The sequence below is a fragment of the Thalassophryne amazonica genome, chromosome 4, assembly GCF_902500255.1.
Source record: "Thalassophryne amazonica chromosome 4, fThaAma1.1, whole genome shotgun sequence".
Taxonomy (NCBI): domain Eukaryota; kingdom Metazoa; phylum Chordata; class Actinopteri; order Batrachoidiformes; family Batrachoididae; genus Thalassophryne; species Thalassophryne amazonica.
Window position 1 is genome coordinate 46,186,573 of NC_047106.1, and position 22,203 is coordinate 46,208,775.

At 41.0% G+C, this 22,203-nt stretch overlaps 1 protein-coding gene across 3 annotated transcripts in view; it reads right to left on the reverse strand.

Moving 5' to 3' along the window:
• acsl3a (acyl-CoA synthetase long chain family member 3a) overlaps nt 1–22,203 on the reverse strand; it is a 110,365-nt gene that overhangs the window by 44,169 nt on the left and 43,993 nt on the right. For all 3 annotated transcript variants that reach the window (XM_034167824.1, XM_034167823.1, XM_034167822.1), the window contains 5 exons: nt 19,268–19,377; nt 17,722–17,860; nt 7,498–7,645; nt 6,606–6,729; nt 2,915–2,986 (listed from right to left, as the gene is read on the reverse strand). In XM_034167824.1, coding sequence (XP_034023715.1) covers nt 2,915–2,986; nt 6,606–6,729; nt 7,498–7,645; nt 17,722–17,860; nt 19,268–19,377 — 593 coding nt within the window. The remainder of the gene's footprint in view (nt 1–2,914; nt 2,987–6,605; nt 6,730–7,497; nt 7,646–17,721; nt 17,861–19,267; nt 19,378–22,203) is intronic.

The following is a 22,203-nucleotide window of genomic DNA, read 5'->3' on the forward strand; positions in this document are numbered from 1 at the left end:
CTCAGCTGTAGGCCGAGACAACAGTGAGAGACCTGTCCCCGACCCGAAGGCATAGGGATGCGACCCTCTCGTTCACCGGGGTGAACTCCAACACATGGCGATTGAGCTGGGGAGCAATGCTACCCCTGCCTGCCGCCTCTCCCCATGGGCAACGCCAGAAAAGTGGAGCGCCCAGCCCCTCTCCAGGAGTTGGGTACCAGAGCACAAGCTGTGCGTGGAGGTGAGCGTGACTATCTCTCGTCGGTACCTCTCAACCTACCTCACAAGCTCAGGCTCCTTCCCCCCCCAGCGAGGTGACATTCCACATCCCGACAGCCAGAGGCTGTGAGCGCGGACCGGGCCGCCGGGCCACCCGCCCTCAACCGCCACCCAGTCCTCTCTGCACCCGACCCCCGTGGCCCCCTCTGCAGGTGGTGAACCTACAGGTGGACGGGCCCATGTCGCTTTTTCGGGCTGTGGTCATTCATTTTAGTTATTTATTACGCAATTGTGTATGTAGGTATTGTCGTAATTATTTATACGAGGGCTGTCAAAGTATAGGTCCTTTTTATTTTTTTCAAAAACTATATGGATTTCATTCATATGTTTTTACGTCAGACATGCTTGAACCCTCGTGCACATGCGTGAGTTTTTCCACACCTGTCGGTGACGTCATTCGCCTGTGAGCACGCCTTGTGGGAGGAGTCGTCCAGCCCCTCGTCGGAATTCCTTTGTCTGAGAAGTTGCTGAGAGACTGGCGCTTTGTTTGATCAAAATTTTTTCAAAACCTGTGAGGCACATCGAAGTGGACACGGTTCGAAAAATTCAGCTGGTTTTCGGTGAAAATTTTAATGGCTGATGAGAGATTTTGAGGTCGCTTTAAGGACTTCCCACGGAGCGGGACGTTGCGCAGCGTTCCCAGGCGCCATCGTCAGCCTGTTTCAAGCTGAAAACCTCCACATTTCAGGCTCTATTGATCCAGGACGTCGTGAGAGAACAGAGAAGTTTCAGAAGAAGTTGGTTTCAGCATTTTATCCGGATATTCCATTGTTAAAGGAGATTTTTTTTTAATGAAAGACGTGCGGACGGGTCCACAGGAAAAACACCGCCGTGCTGAAAACCATTTGTAAAATCCAGGCGGCTTTTGATGGCTTTCAGTGGAGTGAGTATCTGAGAAATTGTTTAACAGCTGGGCATGTTCCAACTTGTCCTTAAGGCTTCCAACAGAGCTGTTTTTCCTGTGGCGGAGCGTTGCGGCGTCTGTGAGCCGACGCTGCAATCCGTCCGCACGTCTTTCATTAAAAAAAAATCTCCTTTAACAGTGGAATATCCGGATAAAATGCTGAAACCAACTTCTTCTGAAACTTCTCTGTTCTCTCACGACGTCCTGGATCAATAGAGCCTGAAATGTGGAGGTTTTCAGCTTGAAACAGGCTGACAACGGCGCCTGGGAGTGCTGCGCGACGTCCCGCTCCGTGGGAAGTCCTTAAAGCGACAGTATCACCTCAAATCTCTCATCAGCCGTTAAAATTTTCACCGAAAACCAGCTTAATTTTTTGAACTGTGTCCACTTCGATGTGCCTCACAGGTTTTGAAAAAATTTTGATCAAACAAAGCGCCAGTCTCTCAGCAACTTCTCAGACAAAGGAATTCCGACGAGGGACTGGACGACTCCTCCCACAAGGAGTGCTCACAGGCGAATGATGTCACCGACAGGCGTGGAAAAACTCACGCATGCGCACGAGGGTTCAAGCATGTCTGACGTAAAAACATATGAATGAAATCCATATAGTTTTTGAAAAAAATAAAAAGGACCTATACTTTATTGACAGACCTCGTATACCTGTCCTGGGGGTGATCTCTGTGTTTGTAATGTGACACGTCGTGTGCACTAAGCCGTCATTTCCAGCTGTCAGTGTGCTGCGATCAGCAGACAGGCACCTCGTCGTGCTGTGTGCGCTCAGATATGGCTGTCCGGCCCCCATGTGATCATATCTGTGCATACATATTGGCATTTTATGTAAGTGTCCCCCCCAGGCGAAACACATGCATGCCACATGTGTTGGGGGGAACACGACACACGCGCAAACATGCGATACACACACGTCACATGTGTGTTGCTTTTTGCAACGGCACACTCGTGGGGGAACTTAGACAAATTTCACAGGCAGCTCGAAAGTGATTGCGTGCTCACCATTTTTGTAGTAACAGCATGAATGGCCTCACATTTTCTAAGTGTCAAGTGAGTGGTGGTGGATGTTCATGTGTGTCACCTGGAATTTGGCCTTCACCTGCTGCCAAAGGGATCGAATGGGCTCTCACAGGGCACACTGTCTTTCGGCCGCTGGTGTGCGCGAATAGTTGTAGCGACAGGTGTATGAGGCGTTAGAGGCAGCTCTGATTTTTCACAAATGGCATACAATTCCTCCTTTGTGCGCTCGTAGGCTTCAATCATGTTAAATCATGTAAGGGGCTTTAAACAACTAAAATGAATAAATTCCTTTGGGGGGGGGGGGTAAAAACCTCATCTACCCATTTTTTAAAGACTGTCATTCGCACAAGATGTCTCCATGTGAGCAAAATTAAAAGATTTCAAAAAACAGATTTCATAATCGTGAGGACGTTTGAAGATTCCACAGCACCTGTGTCTGCAAGATTTGATTCTTTAGTGAGGTAGACTTGTTCTACGAGCCAGAGTATTTCAGTTCTAGTCCTGCAGCCCGTCACTGCTACGCTGACTGGAATATGGAGAAATATGAGGTAAAATCTGAGCTCCAAAAAAAAAACAAACAAAAAAAAAAACCCAGAATCAGAGCAACAGTACTGTCATAAAACAGGCAATTTAAATGAAGACTTGAAAGGAAGATAGTGCACAGGGTGGACATTTAAGGTCCAATCTATTGTGTTGTACTGAGGGTTGATGGTCATTACATACCGGGACAGCAACCAGCAGAGTGGGCTGCAGAACACTTGTGTCCCCTTTACTTCCTTTTTTGATCTTGGTTGACTAAAAAATAAAAACAAACCAACAAATAAATAAGTCAGTAAGAAAAAATTCCAGTAATGACGCTACACATCAAATGACCACATTCATATACTGTATGAGCAAAAATCTGAAGGGTATTTCCATTGGATGTTTTATACAGGCAGTACATGGAATAACAAACAAAGCTTTTATTTGTTTCTGTAAATGCATTTGTAAAATGTAGGCAGAAGGGCTGTGGTGAGCAGAAATTTTGTACTATTCAAAGAAACAGCTGGTAAAACAGGTTGCTTTTTAAAGTGTAGGTGACACCAAAAAATGTACACAAATAATCACAAAAAATGATGAAATGTTGATATTTAAAAAAACCCTGAACAGTAAAAGTCGATAAGTGTGCAGGTGAATGATATACAACAGCTATCTGAAGCCTGTGCTCTATTTCAGCCCTCAGCCGCAGCCATATTGTTGCTACATCATCACAAGAACAGGACCTGCTGATTCAAGCCCAAATCAATTGCAAACACAGCGGAGGTCGAGCTGTTTTCGGGCAATTTCTTTTCTATTGTGGAGCTTTTTTTTTTTTTAAAGTCCAGTCTGAAGGTTTTTCTAAAGCAGCTGTGGAGGACACAGCCTTATGGTTTTGAGCCTTATTTAGATGACAAAGAGGGAGACGAAACCTTGGAGGAAAACCTTCAGTCTGACAACAGTGACTATATTTATTGGCAGAGTTCAGAACACAGAATGGTAATTATAAAATAAATAAATAATGCAGGCGATTTCGGCATGCAGCAGATGATAAACTTTTTTCCCAGCTCTATGGTCACAATTGACTAATAAAATTTTTTTTTTTTTAAAGTTTGTTTTACTGTTCTTGACATCAGATAAATGTGATGAAGGATAGATTTTTTTTTCTTAGAAAAAGTTATGTACATTTCAAATCTGAAAAATGACACGAGGAACTGAAAATAGTTATTTTTAAAATAAATATTGTTTCCTTTTTGAATACGAGGTCTGTTAGAAAAGTATCCAACCTTTTTATTTTTTTTCAAAAACCATATGGATTTGAATCACGTGTGATTGCATCAGCCAAGCTTGAACCTTCGTGCGCATGCGTGAGTTTTGTCACGCCTGTCGGTTGCGTCATTCGCCTGTGAGCAGGCTTTGTGTGAGCAGTGGTCCACCCCTCTCGTCGGATTTTTATTGTGAATAAAATGTCTGAACGATTTGGAGCTTTGCTGTATAAAATGTTTCCAGAAACTGTGAGAGACCTCCAGGTGGACACCATTCGGAAAATTCAGATGGCTTTCAGGGACGATTTTATGGGGATTACACAGATTAAGCTGTGCTCCAGCCGGTTTAAAGACTGCCCACAGCATCTGAGAGCACGGCGCACTCCGAGCGCCGACCAACAGGCTGAATCAACCAGATCATTTCCAACGTGAAGGCTTTGTTGATCCGGGACGTCGTCTGACTTACACAACAATGGCAGAAGACGTGGACATCAGTACTTTTTCGGCACATTCCACTGTTACAGGAGTTTTTTTCATGGAAAGAGGAGCGGAGGGATGCGCCACCATGGCGCGGCACAAAACCACCTCCGTGTTGGTCTGCATGATGCAAAGCAATGCCATGATGAAGCCTCACAGGACATGTTGGGGCATGTCCAGCTCATGCACAATTTCTCGGATAGTCACACGACTGACACGACGTCCCGGATCAACAAAGCCTTCACGTTGGAAATGATCTGGTTGTTTCAGCCTGTCGATCGGCGCTCGGAGTGCGCCACGCTCTCAGACGCTGTGGGCGGTCTTTAAACTGGCTGGATCACTCCTTTATCTGTGTAATCCCCATAAAATTGTTCCTGAAAGCCATATGAATTTTCCGAATGGTGTCCACCTGGAGGTCTCTCACAGTTTCTGGAAAGATTTGATGCAGCAAAGCTCCAAATCGTTCAGACATTTTATTCGCAATAAAAATCCGATGAGAGGGGTGGACCACTGCTCACACAAAGCCTGCTCACAGGTGAATGACGCAACCAACAGGCGTGACAAAACGCACGCATGCGTACGAAGGTTCAAGCTTGGTTGATGCAATCACACGTGATTCAAATCCATATGGTTTTTGAAAAAAATAAAAAGGTCGGATACTTTTCTAACAGACCTCGTACAGTTAATGTACTGTGCGTAGTAGCGTAACACATTATTATTAAATATTAAAATCATTCAAAGGAGGAGTAAATAATATCTTACCTGTCCGTTTCAGTGAGATCATCTGAAAACTTATCCACCTTTACAAAATGACATCTGAAAATAATTTAATTCCTTCTGTCTTGGCTGAAGAAAAGTCCATTTGTCACACGGGAATTTGGTGCCAGGTAACAGTGCCGGCTGTAATCTGTTATTGTGGCTGATGGATCGAGTTTTTGCTCTTAATGAGCCGCTTTTCACTGCAAGTTAAAATACTCTCAGAGTTCCTCATCTGCTCATAACATCTCACGTGATGAAATTATGCCATGATCCCCCCTACCAAAAAAAAAAAAAAAAAAAAGAAAAATCTGAAAATACTCAGTTTTGCCTCTGTGTCGAGTGGAGAAGCCGTGGACACTGTGCAAGCGCGTGCTCGTCAATATAAGTGTTTCCACCTGCCAATCAAAAGGATTTTACTGGCGAAAATGAACCGTTCTCACACTGAAAACATGGTGCAGCTCCGACCCAAACCACTCGATGGAAATGGGGGTCAGTGGCCTGTAAAAATCCATTAATTAATCCATAGATTCATGGGGCTATTAAGACAATGGTTCTTGTTCTGATGTAACTTCCTCCTTCTTCTCCAATGTTGTGACTGGGCTGGAAGTTCCTGGTTTTTAGTGGAGCACGGTTCAAAATCTGAATATTTATCATTTCAGCAAATGGGCACCAGGAAAGAATAAATTTCAAACTTTTGTTTAATTTTACTCTCAAATATTCAATAAAACATGGCATAATGTGTCACCTACACTTTAAAAACAATTTTAACTTTTTCTTTTTTTTTTATTTTAAATTTAGGGCACATCATCTGTCTATTAGGTTTGTGGACAAAACAAAACACAAACAAACATTAACATCTGATTTTAAGACACTATAATTTTCAACTTTTTAATTTTAGACATTTTTTTTTTATGACTTTCAGCTGCCTCCAGTTGCCACAGCAGATCCAGTAGAGATCTAGTTACAGATTGGATGTTCTACATGGAGAAACACACACATCTTCTGCGGTTCTTGCACATAGCAGCTTTGACCTCATCCAGAGCCATTATGGATCATCTGCATGTAAGACCTGTGCAGGTCCTGAAGTACAACCAGGCAGTGCTTATTTCCGGATCCTGTAGCATGAAGTGGATGAGAGTCTAAGACTAATTCTGGGTAGTACGCCTGTATATTATAGGTTACTTCACCAGTCAAAGCCTGTACCATTTACAGTTGGGTGATCTGTTACAAGGGTGATTTCCTTTTCCAAGGACACAGAGAGATATGAATTGAATCCTGTTCTACATGTTGATAGTCCAACTCCTATCTCACACAGCCACCTGTTCTGCACCAATAAATAGAGGCAAACATATAATCATGACAAATACACAAATAATTATACTCCAGTTTTACTTTACCTGGTCAGCTAGAGTCTGAGGTGAGGAATAGCCGATTCTACAACCATAAGCAACACATATGAGCTCTGCACTGAGCTCGAGCACATGTGCGAGGGGCAGGTAGCCGATGTAGGTGTCTTCCTCACTGTAACCATGGTGACATCATTATTATTCAAGTTAATGTTCTTATACAGGACTGCGCACACGTCTTAATCCTGGTCTTCAGGAACCCCTAACCTGCACATTTTTCTGTTCTTACTGCTCTGCCAAAAGCTGATTAGCTGATCAGGTGTGGTCAGCCTATCAAGAGCTAATAGACACCTGACTGAGCCAATCAGCTGTGAGTAGAGAAGGTAAGATGTAAACTGTAGAGGTTAGGGGTCCCTGAAGACCCTTGAAAACCACCGAGAGATGAAAAGTGTTAACAGCAACATTAACAGATTTTCATCATATTTTAAATTTTACTGTACATTAGATGTACCTAATATGTATGCACAGTAACATCCATATAATCTATAGAAAATTAGACTATTATATTTTAGTGGATTTGTGTGAAATTTAGAAAACACAGCGAGACAGGATTTATACAATCATACCGAGAACATATTTTGTTTCACTGAACATACTTCTTTTGTGTGACTGTTTTTCTTTGCTGACTCACATCTCTGTACGTGCACACTTGACACAGAGGACCCCAGAAGGAAGTTAGTCAGGCAGATTATTTTCTTTAAACGCAGTGCTATGACGCAGTTTGACTGACTGAAGCCAGAACCAGCAAAGATTAGTCAAAGAGAAGAGCTGGAAATGACAGGAGTTAATATCTTAATACAACAACATGCAGAAGAGAAGGTGGAGTGAAATTCAGATCACGTCTGCAAAAAGATACGATGGTGCAATGTTGTGGTGCCCATACCACAGGTTAGGTATCCGCTCCGCTATTCCAGCCATGCTCGCAATGAGGTTGCTATGGGAAATAATGACGCCTTTTGGAATGCCTGTGGATCCGCTGGTGTACATGATGACTGCAGTATCTGAAGGCACAGGCTGATTATGCTCACGTTCTGTTGTATTAAGAACAGAGGAAACACACAAACACTTAACTATGATACTGTGACTCGCTGCATGTTTCATTTTGACAAAAGCACACAGAGTAAAATGTCACTCAGATTTTCTTAAAAACAAGATGCAAGTTTTCAGCTCGTTTGCCAGAAGGCACATGGGAAACTAGATATAACTGATTTTCTTGTATGAAAGTCCTTCTCTATTTTATTCCATCATGAAGCTGAAACTGGTGGTGCAACAGGCAAAAGTTGCACTTTGCACACAATGCACAGTTTCTTCAATAACAGTCTATAACTCCTTCAGAGTTGTCATAGGTGTCTTGGTGGCTTCCCTCACTAGTGTCTTTTTTGCAACAGGCACAGACGTGCCTTCCCCAGACAGATTTACCCCTCTGTACCACACTGTTTTGCCTTCTTAATGATTGATGTAAATGACATTCAAGACATATTCAGTGGCTTGGAAATGTTTGCGTATCCATCACCTGATTTGTCTCAAGAACACTGGCTGGAAAAATGATGATTGTTACCAACAATAATCGTTCACTAATCTTCAACCGCTTACTTCCATTAAGGGTCACTGGGGCTGGAGCCAATTCCAGCATAGGGCGTGCGGCGGGGTGCACCCTGGACAGGATGCTAGTCTGTCGCAGGGTTACACATACAAACACACTCACACATATGGTTTAAAGTTTCCAATCCACCTAACCTGCATCTCTTTGGATGTGGGAGGAAGCTGGCGTACACAGAGGGAATCTGCATAAACACGGGGAGAATGTACAAACTCCATGCAGAAAGGTCACAGATGGGAATCAATCCCTTGACCTTCTTGCTGTGAGGCAACAATTCAATTTCCAATTAATTTCATTTATATAGCTCCAAATCACAACAAAGTTGCCTCAAGGCGCTTTGCACCAGTAACGTCTAACCTTACCAACCCCCAGAGCAAACACACACATGACAGTGGTAAGGAAAAACTCCCTCTGTTGATTTGAGGAAGAAACCTCAAGCAGACCAGACTCAAAGGAGTGACCCTCTGCTTGGGCCATGCTACAGACACAATTGACAGTATGAGTATACAGGAAATTTTGGGAGTCCATGCTGGTGCACAGGACGGGAGGTTTGCAGAAGAAGACACCACTCCATCTCTGGATGGAGCCGCACCTTCAACAGAGAGAAAAAACAGAATCACGTGTCAGAAAGACAACAAATACAGTATAATTTGTCAGCATTAAGCAACAAGAAAAACAGAAGAAATACTAAGGTGATCGCTGGCCACTAGCCCTAAGCTTCACTAAAAGATCCAGACTTTAGATAAAGTTGCGGCCGCGGCCCGCTCTCTTTATGAACATAATGAACTTTAAAGAGTAAAAAGCATAGTAACATACTATGCCAGTATGTTAGCCATATGAAAGTGAAAATAAGTGCGTCTTAAGTCTGGACTTGAAAGTCTCTACAGAATCTGACTGTTTTATTGATGCAGGGAGATCATTCCACAGAACAGGGGCACGATAAGAGAAAGCTCTGTGACCCGCAGACTTTTTATTCATCCTAGGGACACAAAGTAGTCCTGCACCCTGAGATCACAGAACCCGGGGCAGTACGTAGGGTTTAATTAGGTCAGCTAAGAGGGAGGTGCCAGTCCGTAAACAATTTTATATGTTAGTAATAGAACCTTAAAATCTGATCTCATGGACAGGAAGCCACTGAAAAGATGCCAAAATGGGTGTAACGTGGTCAAACTTTCTGCTTCGTGTCAAAAGTCTGGCTGCAGCATTTTGAACCAACTGCAGAGCCCTAATGCTAGACTGCGGTAAACCACAAAATAGAACATTGCAGTAGTCCAATCTAGAAGAAACAAATGCATGAATCAGGGTCTCAGCATCAGCCATAGACAGGATGGGACGAATCTTTGCTATATTTTGCAGATGGAAGAAAGCAGTCCTTGTAATATTTCTAAGGTGGAGGTCAAAGGACAACATAGGATCAAAAATTACCCCAAGGTTCCTCACTTTGTCAGTGTGATGTATGACACACGAGCCTAGACTAAGCGTTAGCTGGTCAAATTGATGCCGATGTCTCAGTGGACCAAGAGCCATCATTTCAGTCTCAGAGTTTGAAAGAAGGAAATTGCTTGACATCCAGCTTTTCACTGATGCAAGGCAATCTTCTAAGGATTTTATGTGGATGAGATTACTAGCAGTCATCAGCATAGCAATGAAAGTGCTAAACATAGCAACAGTGCTAACCACTAAGCCACTGTGCTGCCCACCAAAAATAATTATATTTAACTTGTCCCCTTGTTTATGGTGTCTGAAAGTAAACATCAGGCTTGAGAGTATATGTTGGTGCTGCATGTGACTGCATCCACCCCACTACAAAACCACCATGTGTCCTGATCTGGATGGCAACCACCCAGGTCAACAACCAGTCCATCCTGAATTTGCACAAGTAACCATTTATCTGCTGGACCAAGGTGAAAATGTGGGTGTTCTCTTGCACCTGCATGCTGGATGATGTCCAGAGAAATGGCCAAAACATCATAGCTGACGTTCCCCAGGAGCTATGTATAAAAATAGCTGTAGTTCTTCCATGGGTAATGTTACATTTTTTTAAAAGTTCCCAGAAGTAAAGTAGTCACCATTACAATATGTCATTTGTTACATATGAACTCCATTGTGGTGGTGTACAGAGGTAAAATTAGAAAAAAAAAAAGTGTCGATGCCGCTATAATTATAATTATGGAGCTGTATCAAGAACAAGAAGAACTGTATTCTATAAAATTCTATTCTTCTGTAAAATGTTATTGCTCTTTGAGAGGATGTACTTGCATTTTTAATGCTCTACTTTCATTATATCAATGGCATAAAATGATGTCGATGATAATGCAGTTTATCGTGATATTTTCTGAGGCAATATAGCCTGAGCCATAAGAAAACATCTGTACATTTTTCTTTTGTCAAGAAAAGCTTTTTCTAAAATGTTTATAACTAAAAAGAATAAGACCTCTGACATGAAATTGTAATTATATACAAAAGTAGTGACAAACTTCCTCATTTCATTAAATTACTGTTTAATACATTTTCTTGCATGACAGTAATTGAATCATATTTAAGGGTGATTCTTTAACTACGGGCACTATTGGCCTTCTAAATGTAATTTCCACCACACCATTGCCTTACAATATAAAGCGCCTTGGGGCAACTGTTTGTTGTGATTTGGCGCTATATACATGTGCTCTGATGTCACTGTTTATCTCCATAGAAACTACCCAAACAATCTTTCATACAAACTGTTTAAAGGGACATTACAGTGTTGTGGTGGAAATTACGGCAATAGTGTGGGACAACTACATTTTGTTTAAAAAATCACAACAGTTGTATGACATTGAATACCCCAATTATGTTTTGATTATTTTACTGATATTTTATTCAGAGATATTTTAAAACATTAGAAAAAACATTTTTTTACCATTCATTTTTATCATTGAAGATCAAAAGTCTGGGTGTGGGACAAGCACAAAACGGCAATATTTGCATATAATGATGCTGAAAAAAGGTGAAAAAGTCATCATAGACTACTAGAACAAATTTCTTAACACACTTTCATTATAAAGATAACTATAAAAGTGTGAAATTTCCCCTTTTTTCTGTTTTTCATACAATATGATCAAAGGACATAATAAGTGCCCGTAGTCTAAGAATCACCCTTAAAAGGATAATTAAAAAAAAGACTTTTGCACACAAATCTATGTTTGGCATTTAAACATTCATTTATCTCTGTCCTTTTCAATTCAGTGGGGTCTTTAACTGGAAAGTAGTTATTGTAATACAATGTTTTTGTTTTTTTTTCTAATGAATGGATTTTGTGCTTATCCCCAGATTCCATAGCGGGAAGTGGATGAGAATCTCCAACTCCTCCTGGATGAGATGCCAGCCCAGTGCAGGTTACTTCCTCAGCCAAGATCAGTACCCATTTACAACTGGGTGGACTGAGACAATGCAGAAGTCTCAAACAGGCAGTGTGACAGGAATCAAACCAAGGTCTGCATTTTTTTAGCCCGACTCCTTATCCCACTGAGATACCTGCTCTACATTGTACATACCTAAGTCAATGAAATTCAGGTTCCCCGTGACTAACTGTGCATCAACATGCTTACTCATTGAATGTTTGTGTCACTGCTTGCTAGTGAATTGCAAAATTGATTTTATTACTTCAAAGAGGGACTTCCAGTCAAGTCCCTGGTGAGGCTGCGGTGGACTGAAATCAAAGACCATAGAAGTGAAGCGTCACTGAAAGAAATGGTGAACTACAGCGAGGGAAGTGGTGCCTTTGGTCTATGTTTAGAAGCTTGACTGTCCAAATTATTAAGATATGACAAAATACCATAATGCAAGTTGAGCAGAAAAGCATTTATCTGAAAAAATTACCGCCCTTTCTTTGTTGTCTGTGCTGCATTGTACATAACACAAACGTGACTAAGTGCGTGTTTCAAGAAACCAAAGGGAGGATGAAGGGAGCCATGAAGAAGAGGAAGGGAGGGTAAAGTTCAGTCACATGAGGTTGGCTGTCTTCCTTTTCCATGGATATGAGGAATAGAGGAGTCTATGCTTTGTGTACTGATGTCACGTCAAGTTAGCAGCACTGTTGTGCAAACACCACAGTCCTCAGTGTCCCAGTGGTCCATCCTCCCTCCCAGAGCTTCCTCCATTCCTTCTTTAGCTACACATGAAGGTACCATTTTGTCTGAGTCATTTCAAAGCACCACAGATGGGAAAAAAGCAGATGGATAAAGTTTTTTTCTATGTCCGTCTCATCCTTTACTCACTCTGTCTATCATACTGTCCTTAATGCGATGCAGATGTGTGCACTGGAAAGGCACAGTGTTTCAACAACCAAAAGATGTATTATTTTGACCACTGGGGGTGGGGGATGTTGTATAACCATTTCTTGTTTATGTTTTAAAGAGGAAAAAACAGGAAATGTGTCCACTGAAATCTTTGGTTTCTAGTGATTATGACACTTGTTTAAAGGCAGAATTCTGACCATGTTGTGTGCCGGTGACGTGACAAAGCTGGTAGGGGTGTTGGGAAAAAAAAAAAAAATCGATTCACGTCTGAATCGCGATTCTTATTTATTATGATTCTGAATCAATCCAAAATGTCCAAGAATCGATTTTTAAAAAGCATTTTTTAAAACATTTTCTTGCTTACTTGCTGCCTGTACTGTTTGTCAGGCAACGGCTTCCGTACTACAGCGTCCCCGCGAGGGGGGGTGGTCCGGCGTGCTTCAAACACTCGTGAGCTGCAGCTTAGCATGGCAGACGAAGACCTAATTCAGCCAGCACCGTCTTTGCTGAAGGCAAATGTTTTAATGCATTTTGGATTTTATTTGCTGCGTAAGGAGCTTGACATGACTTATGCAGTGTGCAAAATCTGCAAAATGAAAGTCAAGTACTTCAGAAACACTTCCGCAAATCCGCAAGTCCACATGCCACGCCATCACCCGGAGCTAAAAGAGGGGAGCAGCGGTATCTGCCGACTACTGACCAGCGCTTCACTAAACTGCCAGCCAACTCCGAACGAGCAAAGCAGATAAGTAAATTTACATCTAGAATCACTTGATTAACCTTGAAAAGCTGCATTTTCTTAAACATTTTTAAAGTAATATAACTATTTCTCAGAGCTCTTTGAATCGAAAATTGATTCTGAATCGAATCATCACCCCAAGAATCAGAATCGAATTTAATCGTGAGTTGTACGATTCACATCCCTAAAAGCTAGATATTGTTTTTAATGGCCTGAGTTTGTGTGTCTATAGACAACATAACTCAAGAACAGCTCAACAGATTTCCTTCAAACTTGGCAGCAGAAGTGTCAAATCCGGCTTCAGAAAATAAAAAAATCCAGCCACATATTTGTTCCATCTTCCTAATAAACCAGCTGATTATAATTAGTTCAGCTCTTCATGCAGGTGGATGAGCTAATTACTGAGATCACCTGTTTTAGGTGCACAGGTAGAAGCAACACATGGGAGGGTTTTTACTTTCTGAAGCCGGATTTGACACCTCTGCTTGGCAGCGATATTACTTGGATAAATATCTAGAGGTGATTAGATTTTGGAGTAGTTTGGTCAAAGGTTTGTAGCTCAAGGTCAAGAGTTTATGGTCCGAAAATCCTTTTTGTATACCTCAACAACTGTGAAGCCTAGATGGATGATCTAAAGCATATAGTGATCAGCAAAATATTTGTGATTGGTTGGTATGACTTCATAATGATGTCATACAGAACTCATATGATGAAGTCATAAATAGACAAAAACACCATAACAGACAACTATATTTAGCTGTATATTTATATTGTGGTATGTAGAGTGTGCACCACCACACAACAGCACCAGCCATGGTCCTGATTAGTAAACATCCAGGTAGACCTCTGGTCCATCCCCAAATTCCAAAAGTATCCATTATCTATTGTGAGCTTCCTGTTGGCCTTTTGAGGTGCTTGGGGTCATCAGCACTGACACATCTGTGTACTAGATCATGCATAGGGATATTCCCCACACGGCCATAATGTCATAGTTGATGTTCCCTCATAATCCAAACAGTACGCCTCATCCGAGTCTACTGCTGTTATCGCTGTTTTTAAACTTTTTAACAGATAGAATACAGCAGGATTTAGTTAATGGCATCATGTCTAAAACCCTGGTTTCAAACACAGGTTCTCCGCAAGGTTGTGTTCTTTCACTGTTGCTTTTTATATTCCACACTCACGGTTTTATGCCTCTTAAAGAAAACAGCTTTATTGTAAAATTTTCAGATGATGCTGCATTGCTGTGGTTCCTTCAGGAGTGGAGTCAAACCATGGCTGCGCACTTCCTGACTTTGTCAAGTGGTGTGATGACAACCTACTTGATCTCAATGTATCCAAAGCTAAGGACCATGTGCCTGATTTCAGGAAAAACGAGGCTAATCCCACATGACTGAGTGGAGTGGAGGTTGAAACGGTAGACTCTGAGAAGTACCATATTTGACTCACATCTTAAATTTCACACAAACATTGTCAGTTGTTATAAAGGGCCCAACAAAGACTCCATTTACTACCTGTTATACATTGAGTGTTTGCTAACTTTTTCATTTATTTGTTGGTTTAAGGGCAGAAACTGTCTGAATGGCATTGTTAAGGTCTGCTCAAAAATTATTGGAGCCCAACAGAGTGATCTGAACTCTCTCTGGGAGAAACGTGTCCTTCAGAAGGCCAAATGCATTATTAATCACGATCATGTGTTGACCCCCACAACGTGAATCTGTTGCAAATCATGAATTATCAGCAAACCATTCACAAGAATTTACGCAAACTGTGAACATCCGTGAACTCTTAATATTTTGCTGCAAACCTTGAATAAAATATCCCACAAAACGTGAACGCAGGTCTTGCAAAATGTCAGTCGCAAGAAGTGAATATCATTCATGATAAATATTTTCTGTACACCTGTACACCGCTATACTTGTTCTTATTTATGTTATCGTTATCATTATCATTTACTAAAGTATTGTGTAATGTGTTTTTTTTGTTTGTTTTTTTGGTGTAGTCATTTATAAGCTCTGCTTCAGACTATGAATCTGAATAAAATGATTGCATTGAATTGAAAATTTTAATTGTATACTAAAAGGATGCTGCATGATATAAAAGTTTCATAGTTTATATTTTTCTGTGATATTTGCAAAATTTTTCTGTGATATTACTTTGTAAAAGTTATATCGTCATTTTGGGGACAAACAGTTGACTTCTGATTTTTTTTTTTTTTTTTTTAAGAGCAATTTCTGATTGAAATAGAAATTTGGTAAATCTTTACAACTGGGCATTTGATACATTTCTGATAAAACATATTAAATTATAATATATAAATATTTCTCATGCTTTATCATCAGTTATGATTCTAAGTGTTCCACACATTGCGAATAAGCCTATACAGTATGCCTAATCTGTATATGAATATATGTATGTTTCTCAGGTGTAGCTTTAGAACAGCAGAATAAATAGTAAAATCAACAAAGCAGTGCATGGGTTGCTGATTAGTTGAATATATTTTAGAAAATGCACACACTTTGTCCTGTTCTTGTGGGTTGCTCCATTAGTGATCAAAAATTAATTTATAGTGACACGAAATATCCGTAGTTGTGAAGAAACTCATGTTTTTCGAGATGTGCGTTCACGTTTCATGAGGGTTTTTTTCAGTATTCACATTTTGCAATTCACGGTTTGTGGATAATTCACAATTTGCAGCAGATTCACATTTTGGGGGTTACCATCATGTCCTCTCGAGTGAGTTTTTATACTGATGCCACCAGGACGGCGTTACTTGCCTCCCCCCAGGAAGACAAGCCGTGATTCAAAGTCATTTGTTCCTTCTGCCATTAAGCTGCTAAATATGATGTCTGATGGAGGTCTCTTCAATCTTGCAAGACTAAGGACAAAGAAACAAGGCGCACTTATTCATAACCTTCAATTCACAGATAAGTGTGTCCTAGTAGCCCACACAGGACAGGACCTGCGAACAATAACCACCCGATTTGTGCTTGCTGCAAAGACCTATGGTCAAACAGTCAGCCTAAAAAAGACCAATGTTTTGTCCCAGCCTTCACCAGAGTCAATCTACATAGAACCATCAATCTACATAGGAGACCAGGCTTAACCTAGTTACCAGTTTTTGTTACCTTGGCAGTATCATGTCATCAGATGGTACCCTTGACTTGATGATTGAGGCCAGGATCAGAAAAACCTGCTTTGCCTTTGTTAAACTCAAAGGTTGTCTCTGGTCTCAAAGTGGCATCCAGCTTACCATCAAATTTAAAGTATATTGGGTGTTAGTGCTCTCCACTTTACTGTATGGATGTGAGGCTTTGTGTCCCTACCAGCAACACCAAATCTTAATGCACCAAATCTGGCAGGACAAGGTGCACAACACAGGCCATAATGCCTTCAGCATCTTCCACTGTCATGGGTGCACAACTGCATTGGACAGGCCATGTGGTCCATATGAAGGATGGATGCCTGCCAAAGATATCCTGTATGGGCAACTCTCTGCAAGACAGTTTAAGAAATTTGTTGTTAATTTGTTGTTAATTTTTGAACTTCTCTCTTTTTTGGATCCCTGCCTGGCACATGTGTGCATGTGCTTTATTTTTTCCATATATGACACTGCTCCTTCGATACCTGCAAATACGTTTGTTTAGATCTGAATGTGGACAGATGGCCAGTGGACTGTAGAAACATAATTGCCCTTCTGGGATTAATAACGTATTCTGTATCTGTCTCATTATGGCTCTAAAGACTTGAACCACTGTCCTCTTGCAAAGATACTGGCATCTACACACACCTCTCTTCAGCAACCTCATGACTCCATAAGTGCTTCAAATCAGCTTTGTGATTAATATGCAGCATTTTCTTTGAATGTTTTGCTGTTCTACATTGTTTTCAACAAAACAGTAGAGTGCTTCACCCTTACCTCAGTGACTGAGAGAAGTACAAACCCCGTCCTGTCCCAAGTGTACAATTTACTGTCTTTACAATTGTGAAACTTCACTAGAAATGATCTACTATATTGTATTTAAGCATATTTTGGCAAAAACTTTAAGATAATGAACCTTTAACTTCAATAATGTGCCATCACATGCTTTCCTTCTTGGTGTTCATTTTTAATTAAATATGCTACAAAACAAAAATCCAACAGTCCTCTTAAGAGTGCTTACGTTCCAGTGTGGTGCACCAAAATCATCACTATATCTTCTTGGTGGAGGCAACAAAAATGGTACTTACCTACGATACTATAAAACACAGATTAACACAGGATTAAAGTGTGCTAGCATCTTACATGTTAAACACATTTCAATGTAGACATAGTTGAACACGTGAAGCTGATTAGAATAGATTTGTTGGGTAACCAATCAAAAATATCCCACTTAACGTAGTAGCAGCTTTAGTGAACACACACACTAAAAACATGAAACAAAAATGTTACCCATCATATTTTACACAAAACATTACTGAAAAAAGAAGATAAAATATATTAAATGTTACCATTCTCAGGTCTTGCTCCGATCTCTTGAACAGCAGACATGCTGTGAATACTGATGCCGCGTGCGTAATCAGGCCACACAGCCGGTGTGTCGTCAACCACAATGATGTGCCGCAGGTTCGGGGTGTCCATCAGGATACTCTGACACACATACAGACATGTCAGCAAGTACAAAAATACAATATGAAAACCATACAAAACTAAGTTAAAAATCAAGTTTATGAACAGGCAAGTAACTATAAATCCCAATTACATCACCTTTCACAAGCGCCCTATAGAGTAAAACGTATACAGACCCTGAGACCCCTTGAGCCAGCTCTCATGACTGGATTCTGTTGTGTGCAGTGGATGACAGGTCATGATTCCACCTGAACAGGATTTTATTCCATCACAACTTAATCAGCAGCCAAGTCCAGTACCCATTCATAGCTGGATGGACTCGGACAATGAAGATCTTGGCTGGTCCAAGGACAGACAGGAAGCCTACTGGATGGTAGTCCAATGCCTATGCTACAAAGCCACCTGCTCTGTTTCCCAAACATTGCTATACATAACAAGAGTAAGCCAAGATTTCTGACGTCTGCCAATCTGGATCCAGATCACCTTCAAAATTCAGTCTTCCATGCCCTAATAACTATCTGGTGCAAATTTGGAGAGAATCTGTGACGTAGTTTTGATGTACGTAGTTTTGACGTAAACATTCAAACCCTATATAAATTGAAATCTTGATCCAGAATCTGGATCACCTTCAAAATTCAGTGGAGTCTTTCATGGCCTAATATCTATGTGTGGTGGAAGTTTCGTCAAAATCCGTGCAGTAGTTTTGATGTAATCCTGAGAACAGTCAGCCAAATAATAAACACTGATGATTTTATGTCCTTGGCGGACGTAATAAAATATATAAACTGAAATTTTGCACACGTATTCTCAAAGAGCTGTCCCCTGTGCTGTGACATGCTCTATGTTGCACTTTTATTCACTTGTATGATGTTTTGAGTAAAAGTGATGAACGTATGTGTTATACAAGTAGGCAAAATTTTCCTAATCAGTTTTTTTGGAGGGATGGGAGGTGGTCCTTATTTGTCTTCGTATTTAAAACCATGGGTGTTGTACCATAGTCAGGCATGCACATAACTGGTACTCATGGTGCTTTGCATGCTAAAAATAAATGATATGCAGCAGAAAACAAAGGAAACGCTTCATAAGTGGAAAGCAATGACTTGATTGTAGGAAAAGGTTTCCCTCTGCCGTGCATCAATGATGTTTCGCACACACGAGCGCCATGAGTACTAGTTATGCGCGCCCCTGACCATAGTCAAGGCAAAACATTGTCTCTGCGTTAATCCTCAGTTAAAAATATTTTGTATGTACTGATAGTGGTTTGTATCCACAGACAGATTTGTAATTAATCACTGTGATGACAAAGGATCTCCAATTAGTGACTCCAGCCATTTTCTGGAGCATTTGAATGAAGGCAGATAGTGAACATACGTTAGTTTGTTTTAAGAAGAATATCATGATATTCTCAGTATGTCTATATGCTCTAACCTTGAGTCGTGTATCCAGAAGTTCTCTGCTGGTGATGATGTGGGTAACCTGAGTCTCGTTCAGCCCGTGAACGATGGCTGGTCCACCGAGAGATGAGTACAGGGTGACGACTGTATTACATATAAAAAAAAAAGTCATACAATGTTCATGCTAATCTTCCTTCATCAAGCATATTTACAAGACAGCCATGAAGCACTGTTCAGTTTACTTCATTGTGCAGCTCCATGTTACTTATCACAAATACATTTATACCTGATTCTTAGCTTAAATTTTGGACAGTCACATGTTTATGGTTACACAAACAGGATTTTAAAGAGTGAGGACTGCTGTATGAATGGGGTTTTCTATAAAACGTTTGTCTCCTGGAACTTCAAAATGGACTCTTTTGAATGAAAGGTTATAAGTAAAGCGACTTCTGGGGTTTGAATCAGTGTCCACAGTGTTTGCATGTCACCGTGCCTGTTTCCCATGATGTCAGCCAGCTGCCTGAGGCAAATCTAATGTAGAGTCATTAAACTCAGCCTTTACAGAACTCTTACAACTGCTCAGCCTATGTTGTTGTCACAAAAATGATTAATCTGAAGGGATTTTTCCCCCCTATTTTTTTTTTAAACACACATTTCCCAGAGCAGTTTTGTAAGAGTGAACAAATACTGTTCAGAGCTTCTTAAGGTCATCTGTGCAGTGAAATGCATTATACTGAAGATTTTTAGTTGTACATAGTGAGGCCCATAAGTATTTGGACAGTTAAACTTGTTAAAAACAGGTTTATTTTAAAATACGCGGATGATACAGTGATTGTCAGTCTGCTGTGGGATAACGAGAGTAGCCACGGTCCTGTAGTTGACCATTTTGTTAAATGGTGTGAGGACTCATATCTTCAGATTAATATATCTAAAACTAAAGATATGGTCATTGATTTTAGGAAGAATGGTAGCACACCTGGCAACACAACAATGAATGGTCAACCAGTTGGAATTGTGAAAACTTATAAATACCTTGGGACTATTATTGATGACTCGCTGAAGTTTGAGGCAAACTGTGAGGCGTTGTGTAGGAAGGGACATCAGCGCTTGTTCTGTCTCAGGAAACTCGTATTTTCACATTGGCCGAACCATGTTAACACTATTTTATCATGCTTTTATTGAATCTGTTTTAGCTTTTTCTTTGGTGGCATGGTTTGGCAGTTTGACATTGAAGGATAGGAACAGACTGAGTCAGATCATTAAATGGTCCAGTCGGTTGACTGGTGAATCGCAGCTGAGTTTAGAGTCCCTGTACACTAAACAATTACAGCGGATAACCAACTGCATTACAGTTGATGACTCCCACCCCCTGGCTAATGAATTTCAGCTTTTACCTTCTGGCCGTAGGTTTAGAGTCCCAAGGTGTAGAACAAAACTGATTAAGATTGACAATTAACTATTTTGCAAATAATAGTCATTGTACATTTAGAAATTAAATGCAAAATATTTTTTTCTATCCACATCAGAAGGGCTTTTACACAACAGACACTGTCAGTACTTTAGAAGATATTGTCATGATCTGTAGCACAGTTGTGAAAAAGCAGAATGTCCATGAATACGCGAGAAGCTAACAGGATGTATGATTTCAAAAGGAGCTGTTGGAGAAACCTAGGGTGGGGCTATGAGTTGTCCTGCAGGTGGTTGATGGCAGCAGCGCTAACTGGTCCCCGTCGTAGACTGCTAATTACGGGCCTCCTTATTCACCGCTGAGCAGGAAGCAGGGACCAGTCAGGGCAGCACTGTTACCAATTTTGCAATTTTGTCACTAGATTTATTTATTTATTTACTTTCCCTTGCGACTATAAATCTGATCTCTCACCTAGAAACAAATCGGGTGAGCTTTTGCAACTTTGGTATCCTCCATTCATTTAAATTGCAGAGCAAGAACAAAATTGACCTGTCACCAAGTTTGTGTATGGCACTGTGTTTGCTTTTAGTGCTCTCCTCACCCTAGAAGTTTATAAAAGTAATGATCAACCTATAATCAGTCAGTATAACTACATAGAAGTAGATGTTCTGTGGACAACCTCAGCATGGGCCGGCAGACAAACTGTTCAACATTTTTATGATTTTGTGTATCTACAATCTTTAAACCATTTGGTGTCAAACATCTCTATAGCAATGCATCACAAATTCAAATGACTGCTATATACACTCAACAAAAATATAAACGCAACACTTTTGGTTTTGCTCCCTTTTTTGTTTTATTGGGGGGGATACTAGTCAGTATCTGGTGTGAACACCATTTGCCTCATGCAGTGCAACACATCTCCTTCGCATAGAGTTGATCAGGTTGTCAATTGTGGCCTGTGAAATGTTGGTCCACTCCTCTTCAATGGCTGTGCGAAGTTGCTGGATATTGGCAGGAACTGGTACACGCTGTCGTATACGCCGGTCCAGAGCATCCCAAACATGCTCAGTGGGTGACATGTCCGGTGAGTATGCCGGCCATGCAAGAACTGGGACATTTTCAGCTTCCAACAATTGTGTACAGATCCTTGCAACATGGGGCCGTGCATTATCCTGCTGCAACATGAGGTGATGTTCTTGGATGGCACAACAATGGGCCTCAGGATCTCATCACGGTATCTCTGTGCATTCAAAATGCCATCAATAAAATGCACCTGTGTTCTTCGTCCATAACAGACGCCTGCCCATACCATAACCCCACCGCCACCATGGGCCACTCGATCCACAACACTGACATCAGAAACCGCTCACCCACACGACGCCACACACGCTGTCTGCCATCTGCCCTGAACAGTGTGAACCGGGATTCATCCGTGAAGAGAACACCTCTCCAACGTGCCAAACACCAGCGAATGTGAGCATTTGCCCACTCAAGTCGGTTACGATGACGAACTAGAGTCAGTCCGAGACCCCGATGAGGATGACGAGCATGCAGATGAG